The 13637-nt window shown below is 47.6% G+C and overlaps 1 protein-coding gene across 3 annotated transcripts in view; it reads right to left on the reverse strand.

The window, feature by feature from the left end:
• The window catches only part of PBX1 (PBX homeobox 1), a 261472-nt gene that overhangs the window by 35267 nt on the left and 212568 nt on the right, over window positions 1–13637 (reverse strand). For all 3 annotated transcript variants that reach the window (XM_037023699.2, XM_037023698.2, XM_037023700.2), the window contains exons 5-6: window positions 10101–10291; window positions 2082–2217 (exon numbers count right to left, since the gene is read on the reverse strand). In XM_037023699.2, coding sequence (XP_036879594.1) covers window positions 2082–2217; window positions 10101–10291 — 327 coding nt within the window. The remainder of the gene's footprint in view (window positions 1–2081; window positions 2218–10100; window positions 10292–13637) is intronic.

The following is a 13637-nucleotide window of genomic DNA, read 5'->3' on the forward strand; positions in this document are numbered from 1 at the left end:
GACTCAATGGTAATTAGATTTCAAAGGAATCTGTGACTTAAAAAAATGGTTAAGAACCAGGGGCTAGGGCATGAAGAGGTGACGGCTAAGAGAAGTAGGAGAGAGACGGACGGCAGGACCTCCAAGAAGACAGAGCGGGTGGGGCTCAAGGAGAAGGAGGAAGCTCCAGAGAGGACAGGGCCCAGGAAGCCACGGCAGGAGAATCTCAAGATGAAGGGGTGATTGAACTCAAAGCAACCAGCCCATGAGCCCTGCAGCCCGGAAAGGTGTCCCCTAGATCCGGGAACCGGAGGGCGATCTGACACGTGTGGCCCCAGGAACCACGGCTGGTGGACAGGACAACTAAGACCCCAAAAGAGTGGTTCCCTCCAATCCTACAGCTGACTCCCGGCTCGGACGGGCTCCTGGCCACATGCTCTTTCTACAGTATCGTATCACACTCCCTCCCTCCCACTGGGACTTGCCGTGGTGAAGGGGCTGGCTGCTGCTGGGAGGGAATGACGTGACGGGGCACGGAGCATGGCGGCATGGTCTGGAGGGGGTGGCGCAGTCTGCACAGTATATACATAATCACGTCAATGGACAAAGTGTTTGTGCCTTCAGCTTCCGTGATGAAGGAAGTGAGGGTTGCTGGGCCAGACCAGGAGTCCATCGTCAATCTAGATATAGTACAGACTAGCTCCTGAGGAGTGCATTCCACCTCCGCCAGGGACTGCGATCCGAAATCCCAGAATCTGAATTCAGACAATAAAATGACTTAATTCTACTTCAGAAGCAGAAGCAGAAGATTGCATGACTGAGACGCACTGTGAGCCAGACATGTGGCTCATCCCTGGAAGCACGCCTCAAACACGCAGCAAGCAGCAAAAGACTGGCAATTTGCTTTTTGTGTGGACAAGGGATCTACCTCTAGACAAGAATGGTTAGAGAGCTTGGCAACATCAGGCCGCTGGGGTGCAGCTGCTGGTGTTCTGCTCTTCCAGGGTGGTTGGACTGGAAATGACTGTCAGCTGAACAACCTCTAACTCAGACCTTCCTTAGACGAGTTACAAAGGAAAAGATTCTTTCTGTCGTATCTGGAAGGTATTTCCACAGCCTGGCTGGAGTTCTGCGTTCTCACTAGACCTAATCCTGCTAGGCTGAATGCAGCTGGATGGCAATCAGCACCCTGTGTGGGTGAGAGAAGCCAGGACTCCATCCGGGAAGGTACAGATACTCAGTTTATACAAAACAGCCCCTACTTCTCTTGGAAAACGTTGGTGAAGTTTCTCCCCAGCTCCCCTGTCCCTTTTAGGGAAATACCTGCACACCTGGTTCTCTTGCATGTGAAAAAATTCAAAGGAAAACTTTCTCTGATAGTTTCTCAACCAGAGATGATGGCAATATTTGAGGGTTCAGTCTGAAGAAGAAGTTTGGATGGAGGGATCCTTTGAGTAGACAAAATATTCATATAAAGATGCCTTACTTAATAATGTTGAAGACTCCAGGTCTGTACAAGTTTCCTATCATGTATCTGTCCAAGTCAACAGGCACCTGTGATGGTCATTGCCCTTTGGGGGCAGGGGATACTCAGTGACATTTTGTGCAACCATCTCAATGCCATCTTAGTGACATGTTAAAATTCCTACACCTTACTTACAGGGTGAGCACTCCAGAGTCTGAAGACATTTGAATCCCTCCCTTTCTTTAAAAGTTTCATTCACTGACTCTTAAAATTCCTGAGTTGGGCAAAAAAGGGGCTAAGGAATTGACTATGTTTGAGAAAACAACACAGGAAGTGCAGACAGCTTCCCAAGTGCACGTAAGACCCTCCGCCCATCTGAAGAATGGAGCCGTGGCGGGAAGAACGCGGGCCCTTTGTAATACTGCACTCCTGCCTCTGACCGGCCCTCTCAAGTTTTTCCAGGGACTTCCCTGGGAACGCTCTTATTCACGCACATCGTGTGCTTACCTTGCCATTTTAGGGCCGCAGGTGATGGAACTTGCAAGGCAATAAAGTTCAGTACAGCAAGACCTTCAAGACCCTGCCAGGCGGCCCTGCCCCCGCCAGGCCCCCGGCTGAGCCTTCTGAGGGCGCTTACCTGGGACACCGTGATACCACACTTCTTGGCTAACTCCTCTTTGGCTTCCTCACTGGGGTAAGGGTTGCTGAGATGGGAATAGAAATATTCATTCAGGATTTCCGTTGCTTGCTTGTTGAAATTCCGTCTCTTCCGCCTTCATAAAAAGGAAAGAAACAAGGATGACAAAGGGTTGACATCAAATACACAGAACAGGGAGAGACGAGGATCTGATTCTGGGAGAAGACATTTTATTTTATTTTATTTATTTTTTTTTTTTTATACAAAAGCAACTGTTTTAATGTAGCAAGTCTACATTACACAGATTTTGGACAAAATTTTGCTTTCCTCCTTACAGAAGGGGAATCGGGTATTAAAGATACAAGAGGCAAATCAAATATAAAAACTTTCATTCTGTTACTTTTTTATGGCAAATTATTTTATGGCAATTATTTTATGGCAAATTATTTTTTTTTTTTTTTTTTTTTGAGAGGGCATCTCTCATATTTATTGATCAAATGGTTGTTAACAACAATAAAATTCAGTATAGGGGGGTCAATGCTCAATGTACAATCATTAATCCATCTCAAGCCTAATTCTCGTCAGTCTCCAATCTTCTGAAGCATAACGAACAAGTTCTTACATGGTGAACGAATTCTTACAGAGTGAATAAATTCTTACATGGTGAACAGTACAAGGGCAGTCATCACAGAAACTTTCGGTTTTGATCATGCAATATGACCTATAAACCATCAGGTCAAATATGAATATTCATTTGATTTTTGTACTTGATTTATATGTTGATCCCACATTTCTCCTATTATTATTATTATTTTTATTTTTAATAAAATGCTGAAGTGGTAGGTAGATGCAAGATAAAGGTAGAAAACATAGTTTAGTGCTGTAAGAAGGCAAATGTAGATGATCAGATGATCAGGTGTGTGCCTATGGACTAAGTATTAATCCAGGCTAGACAAGGGCAGCAAGACATCCACGGATGCAGAAGATTTGGGAGAAGACATTTTTAAGCAAAATGCGGATTAGAGGAGAGCTGTACAAAGGGGCTGGATGACGAACCGTCATGAACAGCACTTGCTGAGTACTTCACTGCACACCGTCGGTCTCACTACCGGTCAGAAATGTGTTTGCAGTACAGCCAGGGGCACAAAGTGTCAAAACCCAGCCATGCCGGTTTTGAATCCCGGACCGACCGGCCGCCAGCTGGGGGATCTGGGGTGCCTCTCTAAGCCTCAGCTTCTTCCACAGAAGCAAGGAGAGCCACACCGAGCTCGTGAGCGAGAGTAAGTGAGCAACGTGGTCGCACACAGGAAGCGCTTGGCGTGGCGCTGGTGCATGGCTGATGCCAGGGCATGGTGGTGGCAGAGTTTGCTCCTACTGGGTTCCAGACATTGGGCTTTGCTCCTCAAAACAATCACGTTACCCATTTTTCACAACTAGTGAGATGGATATGGTCGTTCCTATTTAAGAACTGAGTCCAAAGGTCACTCAGCAAGTATGTTACAGGGACAAGATATTAATTCAGGTCTGCCTGTCAGCAGAAGCCCACCTCTGTCCTCTACACAGACTGCCTCCTGGCGATCCCACAGAGACTCTGCAGCCCTAAGTTAAAAGTAAGTTGTAAGTTAACACTTCCTCTTTATGCCATCCCCCACGTGTGTGCACGTATCATTTTTAAAAGACATCTCTCTGGGCAAGAGGGTACAGAAGGGACTGAAATGAACCCCGACTGCCTGGCTTTCCTCAAAAGGAGCAAAGGGCCCTCTTCTGCAGGAACAGCTGCTAAATGGTAAAACAAAAGCCTGCAGAAATCCTTTGAATGTACAGGTTGCTGAAAGGAAGAAAACCATTTTTGAATAAAAGCATTTTTCTGCCTTAAAAAATAAAGTGCTAATTGAACTAATTTAAAGTGAGAATCACTTTGTAGCCTCCTCACAGCTCAGGCCTGTGAATAGCTGGGGAGCTGTGCAGACGTTGGTCGGCACCCCCACCCTTGAGCTGCTGGGGATCCATCTCTCAATTAGCTCTCTTAGCACTTTTCTTGACTTTATCAAAAGCTTTTCCTTCTAAAGAAGATTTCCGTAACATCCTTGGTTATGCCAGGATATAGAATTTCCCCATTTTAGCCAACAGACAAGCACTGACCACCTTCCTAGTCAGGAAATTCAGCTAATAGTGTATTTTCAGGGTCCCGCTTGGATTAATTAACACAATCAAGTGCCTGATTTTACCGGATGAACACCATCTGTCCACAGGTATCAGCCACATCTGTCCAGATCACTCCATGCCCAAGTCCCTCTCCCAAATCATGCTGAGTTTCTGGGTCACCCAGCATCAGAAAGTGGGCAGACCGGATTAAAAAGCCCAACTAAAAAGGTAGGCGGGTGTTAACAATGCCCATTTCTTATCTGGAGGAAGTTTGAGGGAGACAGCCAACTGGCCATCAAGGTCTCCGGGCTGGTCTTTAGATAACCTTTGGCTTCTTCTGGGCATAAAGAAAACAGTTGTTTTAGGGCCGGGAACTGGACCCTGAAGGCAGGGAGAACCTCAGTTCATTCGGCCAGTTGTCTGCGTCAGCATCTCGGTGTATTTCTTGGGACTATTCCAGCGGAGCCGGGAGGAAGCCTCTGGAACAAGCTGGAGGCAGACGGGCGGTGCAGACCGCTGTTCCCGGCTCTGCCCCGTCGTGACATGTGACCTTCCCTAGGAGGTCTCTCCTCCTCTGACTGACTGGCTTAGCACCCCTTCCAGGGCCTGTCTTCATCAAGGGCCTTTGAAATCTCAGGCTCAGGAGTTTTTAGAATTTCAAGCAACCTAGTGAAAATAATATACTTCGGACGATAGGTTATTTGAGCTCAGACTCCAGGTGTCTTTACTTTGGCTTCAAGTGTTATCAGTTTGGGGAGTTAACCTTTGTGATTTTAAGCCAATCCAAAGTTTTGAGCATCATGTATGTAGGTTTTTAATTTAAGAAACGTGGGAGTTGATTAAATAATACTGGATAGATGTGGCATTTTAGGGGCGAAACCTTTTGGGTCAGAAGGATTCAGGAGCGAGAAGTGGAGGTTCTGCAGACGATGCTGCCAATAGCCGAGTGGGCTGTCTCCTGCCCGGCGGCCTCTCCTGCGTGCCACCCTCCCATTCACCATGCACGCCACACTGCTTCAAACGAGCTCTGTTTCCAGACCCCGAGCTGGCTCCATTTCCTTTGTTCCCCACTTTACGTAATGACATCGCCACAGATACGGCTTACTGTACCTGCTCATTTGTTCATGCATCGTTCAAATATCTGAGTCCCTAGCACGTGCTGAAAATCAGAAGTGATTTTTGACTTTTGTGGCTGTTGTGCCTTCAACAGACAATGACTGGTCCCAAAGCAAGTCCTGCTGGTTCTGTTCTTACTGTCACTGCTATTTCTAAAATGGGTTTAGACAAGCCACCGCCCCCCTTGTAGAATGGTTCTGGCCTGAGCTGTCGACAGCACGACCCGCAATGAGACAACGTTCTATGCCCTCAGCCGTCCGACAGCAGCCCTCAAACATGTGTGGCTACGGAGCAGCTGAAATGGGGCTCGTGTGACTGGGGAGACAAGTGTTTACATGTTATTCATTTTTATTTCATTTTATCTTCATTAATTTAAACTGAGAATCAAAATGCCACACACTAGACAGTGGCGCTCTAAACTGGTGCTCTCCAGAAATGGTAACCTGAGCGTCCCCTCCTGCAAAGCATGAGGTGGACGGGTAAAACTCCCTCGGATTAAAAAAGCAAGAAGGTTTTCAAACCTCCTATTCTGTACAATAACAATCTTTATCTTAAAATGAGAGTATTTCCTCCAAAATATTTAAGTAAAATGGGGGGAGGTATTTCCTACTTACTCGGTATCACCCGAGCCTAGGAGCTCAGTCCTCACCCGTGGTCCCCGATTACCTCGTCTCTTTTCCAATTACTAGAGTAATTCCCCCAACCCAGGGATCTGAGCACGTCTATTACAATAATAACAATAAATGCCTACTAATACATAATGGAGCGATCCTTGTTATATTGGAGAATTATTGTACGAATACTATGTTTCAGACACTAAGGTTTTCTTTTTCCATATTATCTTATTTATTCTTGTGTATAGATTATTGTCCTGTGACAGATAAGAGAATGGAGTCCCACGGAGGAGACATCACTTGCCCTGGGACACAAAGGGAGTCAGGGCCGTGGCCAGCGTTTGGATGCAAGCAGTGCGACTCGAGAACTTAGGCTGTCAATCACCATGTTCCTTTCTTAAATAGCTCTGAGGGTTTCTGCCACTTGACAGGACAAATTCAGAATCTTCACGGGGGTAGTTTTCGGTGGATCCGTCCCATTCAGAGTGCCTCATTTCTCTCAATGCTAATGAGCACTGCCTAATTTCATCCAGTCCCACCACATGCTACCTCGCCCCCGCCCCCAGGCACCGTGACGTTCCCGCACCTGTGCCTCCTCAGGACACCCTCTCTCCCACACTCCTCCCTGTGGTATTCACTGCAAACTTGCCTACATCTCCTAACCAGCAAACGCCTCCAGGGCAGGAGCCCTTTTCCCCCATATTTGAAACCCTAGAGCCGAACACACAGTAAGCAAATGCTTGTTGAAGTTGAACAATATTGTCTTACTTTGCTCATGTTACCCCTTCTCTTTGGCAAAACTCCTCCTCTAAGACTCATACCGTCTGCCCCCTTCCTGGCTCTCTCTCCGCTTCGGGTAGTCGGTAGACATACTTCATGTGTGAACGTAGTTCTATGTTCAGTTGTAAGAATGTCTGCTTGTCCTAGAAGTAGGGTCCCCTTTATAGTTTTTTTTTTCAGTCTACGTTATTCCAGTGGCTAATATAGTATCTGGCCCAGTGTAAGAACGAGAAAAATCCACTGAAATACAGTGCCAGTTAGAGCAGATGCCACAGGATGCCCTTTCCTCTTCCTTGCCATTCTTCTCCTTGCTATTTCAGTTTAAGTAATGCCCTCTGTCAGGGTGAAGCACAGAGGTGTCATTCTGTTTATTTTCTTATGTTATCTCCAGCAAAAAGTTATCTAAAAAGTTAAAAATACATAGGAGGGTGTATAAGTTCTTTCTCTCTTTCAACTAAGAAAACTGTATGAGTGCTAATAATAACTTTGACAAATTTTACAGCACAATGCTTGACACACAGCATGAGATATAAATGTTGAATGAATGGATGAATGGAAAGTTTGTTAAAATTTTCTGGCACAGTTAAGTCCAGGAAAGGAAAAAGGATGTGACTTGAGAGGACACACCTGGGCCAAGTGCTCAGCTGCATGTGGAAGACAGAATTTTAAGGTTTGCAAGATTCCATGGTGGGTGTACATGATGCCGGCCTGTGGAGTGTGGGTGGGGCTGTGAAAATGACAGGACATCATTCCCGTGATTAGGTTAACAGCCAGTTGACTTTGAGTCAATGAAAAGGGAGATTAGGTTGAAGCCTTATAATGGCAAGATTCCAGGAAGCCAACAGGCAGCCCTGCTGTGAGCTGCTTACACAGAGGACAGCTTCCAGGAGCTGGGGGGCTCAGTCCTATAACTGCCAGGAATTGAATTCTGCCAATAACTGGAATGAGCTGGAAGAGGACCCCGAGCGTCAACTGAGATCACAGCTTTAGGATCTAGTAATGCCCTGTGCAGGGTCCTGAACAGCAGAAGCTATGAGATTGTAACTTTGTATTGTTTTGAGCAGCTAAATCTGTTCCTCGGCAATAGAGAACTAACACCTGGAATGCCACACCCAATGAAGGGGTGGACTCCGTACACCCCCTCTGTGACAAACACTCATGCTGCTATTAGAGCAACCCCTCCTTGTATTTTGCCTTCCATGAAATCTTTTCCTGATGAAGCCCTGATGGTCAGAGGCATGGTTGGGAGTAGCTCCTGAACATCAGCTGTGAGCATGTCTTTCTCACTGAGGTTTGTTTGGCCAGCTCTCCTCCCAGTTATAGCACTGGACGTGATGGTACTCACTGAACCAATCAGGCGGCCTGGGCAAACACTTATTTTTGAGTTGAGAAAGCCATTTGCCCAGCCTTTGGCTGGCATGTGGGGTTTTATTCTTTTACAGATACCAAATATACCCTCAAAATAAATGCTAATAACAGTGACAGTAAGTTAGTTGTTTTAGTTTTGAACCTCGGCTCAGGGGCAAGGGTTCCAAGGTTGCAACCCAAGCAGGCAAGACACTCTCCCTTACAGTGATTGTCTTTCTCATGCCGACTGGAACCGTCTAGGCAAAGACTGGTGGACACGACAGGAGCCGTGTACGAAGCTCTAGCTCTGCGTCTTTTAGAGTCTGACCTTTAACTGGGCACAGTACAATTCCTGCGAGGAGAAATCGGACGAGACAATGATCCTAACTCCCTGCTGCCCTTCCCGAGTTCTTTCTTGAAAAGAATTCAGTCTGGGCCCGACTTTGCTTTTTTTCAGTATCTGCCAACATAAACACCAACTCCAGCATTTTAACGAGGGGAGTTACCATGGGGATGGAAGCAACACATGCAAGTGGCGGCGGCTGCAGCCCAGGGGAGGAGCCCAGACAGAGGCCACCAGTCACCTGCCCTTCGCCCGGTGCAGAGCAGCCTGCTCTGAAGAAGCCAGGCTGGCAGCAGGCCCCCGAGGCGAGGGAAGCCCACGGGCCCTGCTTCAAATGGACTCTGGCTTTCTCCCCTTCTCACCATGCCCAGCTGGGAAACGCTATCTTTATTTCTACTTTTTCTTGACTTACTCTATGGACATGTATTGGCCCAAAGATACACTGTGCTATCCCAAATAGAAGGGAGTTTTAGGAGATGCCAGGGAGTTTTAAAGAGATCTGTGGACTGGTAAAAACCAGTTGTGAACAGAGAGAAAAGTACAGGTAAGAGAGCTGAGTCATGCATGATTTCAGGGGTGAAAAAACTCAGAAAGATGTGTGAATCATTCTGTCTGACTGCAAAGGGATAAAACTCTAGATCATGAAATGGTATAGAATCTTGACACTTCTAACACTTTAATGATAAAAATCACAAGATTGAGATTATTTTCAGGAATTGAAATGATGCATGTTGAAATCTACAATTTTAGGAGATGGCTAATTTCACATGAACTGCAGGTCACAAAGGAGACCCATGCACAGAAAACACATTTGCTAGATCAATTACCAATTACTTTCTAGAGGAGATGAAAGATATGATTATCATTATCTTACAGGCTGGATAACAGAAGCAAAAGGAATCAGATGGATTTGCATTAAGTCCACTGGTTTAGAGAGTAGGGGGACCGAGGACTGACTACTTATTCTCCATTTTCAGTTTTTATCTTCTTTAAAGGACCTTTCTATCCATGGGTTCTTAAACTGAAATCTACAAACTTGTAAGGTCATGAACGGCAAAGCCAGAGAGAAAACATCAAATTTCAATTGAAAATTTGGCCCAGGCCAGACCAGCCTCTATGCTCCTCTATGCCCCCTCTATGCTTAAGAGGCCACATTTTATTCATCTCTGCACTCCTGAAACTCAGCCCAGAGTGTGGTACACGGTAATATACTTAAAAATATTTGTTGAACTGAACTGAGTGCGGTCTCTGCCTATACAGAGTATATGGAAAAGATCCCAGCCCTCAGACGGAGCCATCTTTCTGGGGGCAAGTGGGTCACTGCAGTGTCTATGAAAAACATTATGGGCCATAGTTACAACGTGGACCTATAAAAGGGGGGCCTGGTGATATGAAAACAGAAAGTCCTGCCTTTTCTGTCACTGTAGCCAAGCCACCTTTGCTTTGGAGTGAGTAGCAGTGGGTGATAAAAACCACTGCCTCAAGCACACGTTGTCCTGGAGCTGCAGAAACCCAATGGCTTGTCTGTCCTCTCTCACAGTCCTCCGTCATTGTCCTAAGAACCTTCCCCACGCTGCCATTTGGCCCAGCATTTAACACAGTGAAAACGGAACCTTTGACTCCACCCCTGGCTCAGGGATTCTCCCAGCACAGAACCGCCTGGTGGGGACTCACCGCGCATCCAGGAACCGGGAGCGCAGGATCATGACGGCCTCGCACGTGCTCTGCTTGAGCTGCATCTGGATGGAGCTGAACTTGCGGTGGATGATGCTGACCATGCGCTCGATCTCCTTCGGGGAGATGGGCCTGGTCCGGCTCTGCTCCCGCAAGAGGTTCATCACGTGGGTGGTGAATTCGTTGCATGCCTAGAACGGCAGACAATGGGGTGGTTGAGGGCCCACAGCAGCGCGTCAGGTCCTGGACCTTAGTCTGTGTGCCAGCCGAGAAAACTGGGCCAGGTTGTGGTATGTGTGTCAAATCAGAGGGATAAGATAAATGACTGCCTCAAAATCCCCTTCAGCACATTTGACTCCGACTTTTGATCACGATGCAGATTTTTTTTAAAAGGAAAAGAAAATTCTTAACCATTTTTTCCCCTACAACTTTACCACAGTAAAAGGTGAGAATGTGATCCTAGTGAAACACTTCAAAACACTCAAGGTCGAGAGCCAAAGGGAGTTTGGGGTCAAATGTAACATGAACTTTGTTTTCAAATGTTCCATTTTGGGAGGTACAAACAGCCAAGAGAGTGGAATCATGGAATTAAGAGCTTTGGTAATTCTCCTGGGAGATTTCTCATCAATCTATTTCTACTTCTAATTATATTGTAAGAAGCCTCTCCCACACTGGCCTTCTGAAGACCCTCTATGTCTACAACACAAAGGGAATCTGTCCTCAGGGTCTTACGGACACAGCATCAAAACATGACTGAGGGGACGCAGGAGCTATCCTTGCAGAAGGCGGAGCGCTCCGGGTCCAGACCAACGGACCATCAGCTCTGCAAGAGGAACTGGAGATCGTTTTCCTACCGCCTTACGTTATAGTTGGGAAAACTGTGACCCAGAGAGATGCAGGGCCTTTTCCAAAGGCTCACAGCCGAAGGAGCAGCCGAGACAGGGCCTGAACACTTTCTATGCCAGGCCAGGCACTTCGTCCCCTCCCAGAGCCTGAAATTGCTCCTCTGAACACCACGGCCTCACTCTTCGTTACTACTGCTTAACATCTGAAGTCTGGTTTCCTTAGCTGAGCATCTGATAAAATATCTATTCACAATTAAGTCATTGCAAGGTTGTAAAACTAGATTAGATTTGTAGCAGAAAAGGCAAGCTGATCTTTAAGAGCTGAAAAACTAAAGACTCTAAGGGCTCCAGCTTAATGGTGCAACAGAAACACACTCATGCACGGGGACACGGCTGTGCCGTTGTCCTTACAGCTCAGGGCCCCTCAGGTTTGCTGGCAACACACGCGCTGCTCGTTTCTTGAAGAAATCGTTGGAGGTTGGATGGTCGAAGATACACAGGCAGCTGCATCCACTGGGCTGTGTCTGCACTGGAGGCTGGGAGGTCTGGGTCTCGACCCTGCCTCATGAGTATTGGGGCAAATGCTTTCACTACTCCACGCTTTGTTTTACTCATCTGAGAGGGGATCTCGTCATTCCCAGCCCCGTAGAGCCCTGCTCTGTGCCGTGGCTGAGTAAACCATTCACAGGAACAGAGCCCGGTGGGCTGAGGCGAGACCACACTGCCTGCACTCTGGCCCTGCCTCTGGGGCTCCTTGGGCTGCGGGCCTTCAGGCCTCATCGTCCTTATCCGGGAAATGGGCACAACAATACCCACCCCTACGGGCGTGGCAAGGGTTGAATGAGTTACTGTGTGCCTGTCTGGTCACCGACAATGGTGTGTCATTATCTCTTCAAAAGACAGAGAACTCAGAAATCCAACATGTTACCATGATTGCATAAACTTCTCCAGGCTTTAGTTTCCCTCCTGGTTAAAAAAAATATGTGGGGCTTTCATAAACACCTTTCCACTCTGCAGGCATTTACTGAAGACAAACCCATAGATCAGGTCCATCTCTCCAACAAGAAAATTATGAAGTAAACACAAGATCTGTATTAGAAGCTTCTTCCTGTCTGGACACCCCTGACCACCCCACTCACCTGTACACCAAAGGAAGGAAATAAAATGCGGCAGCGAGTTGGCTGGGACTCCACGTGGCCACGGGGTGGGGACAGAGGGCCAGGCACAGAGCAAGCCTCCCAGCCGGCCTTCGGGGGAAAGGCCGCGTTCCACTGGGCTGCAGCCTCCCTGCCTCGCGGGCGCTCACAGGCAGGAGGGCTGGCGTGACGGCACTGTCAGGTGCACTTGCTTTCCACTGGGAAGCCACAGTGCTTGGCTCATAATCATGTGCTTCATTACAGTGAATAAAAACACTCACAGCATTTGCTGTGTGTTGAGGGCACTGTATCCTGGGGCCCTTCTACGGTGCCTCAGACAGACAGTGGGGTCTTCCCACCTGCTGCTGAGGTTCGGCCAGGCAGCTGCTCCACAGCTGCTCAGGGACGCACAACGGAGAGGGGCGCAGAGTTCTAAGCCCGCGCTGGATGGATGGAACAGAGGGATCCACATTTCCCCGGGCCCTGGACTCCCCACGCCCCCTCCTCTGTTCCCCCAAGTGCAGCCCCTTCGGAAGCTGTAGTCTTCCTTAGGTCAGCCGTTCACAATGCGACAGCCCCATGGGCGGCTGGGGTTACCAGCGCTGTGAAGCAGAACCCACCCAGGCCGAAGGCTTCCGTGAGGGGAACACCCTGCTGCAGACTGTCAGAAAGGCAGTCCCCTCCCACAGCAACTGCTCCGGCTGCCCCAGATGGCTGGGGGTTTCTGAAAGGGCTCTCCCCAGGCTCCAGGGCGAGGGTGTCTCCAGGAGCCGCAGACTCAGAGAAACCCTCGGGGAAAACCTGGTTGGAGGCCCCGCAGTTTAAGCTTGGACTGTGTGCGGACCATCTTCCCTTACCCCAAACTGCGTTTGCTTCTAGTCCAGCAACGGACACAACTGGGATTTGAGGACTCTCTTAGCTGCGAGCTGGCCTGACCTGGCCCGGCCCAGCCTTAGAGAGAGGGCCCCAGTGGATTTCTTCTTTGTGAATAGCGCCTGGACTATAGTCCAGGTTTCTGACAGCGTGGTTTTATCTGTTAGAGTGTAACAGCTCTTGAATACCTTAGTACCAACATGAGCTGCTGAAAAAGTGGTTTGTCCACCCCACTGAATGAACAAAACAATTTCCTTCCTTTCTAATGGAAGTCTCTAGAAGCCTTCTTTATTTAATAACCTGAGGATGCAACAATGGCTGATTCAGGTGTTTTTTTGGGGGGTGGGAGGTGGGGAGGGGAGTGTGAGGAGGCTGTGGTAGTTAATAACTAGGAAGCTAACTGATTGCACGGTTATCTGCCACCATGACAGTAAAACCAAAACAGAATCAACTAGATAGTCAACCTGGTAACTTCATCCAGGGACGAAGAAAGCAGAGTGACGTTCATGCTTTACTGAGGTTTCCATGTTTAAGCTCCCAAGAGGAATGGTTATTACAGAAAAGTGAAGAGGCTATACCTCTCAGACATACTAAAAGCCTAATGTAGGTATAATTTCCCTACAATTTGCTATTTAGTAAAATTAACAATATGACTAACGTTAATAAATTATTAAGCACATGGA

Source organism: Manis javanica, chromosome 14 (assembly GCF_040802235.1).
Source record: "Manis javanica isolate MJ-LG chromosome 14, MJ_LKY, whole genome shotgun sequence".
NCBI classification, from domain to species: domain Eukaryota; kingdom Metazoa; phylum Chordata; class Mammalia; order Pholidota; family Manidae; genus Manis; species Manis javanica.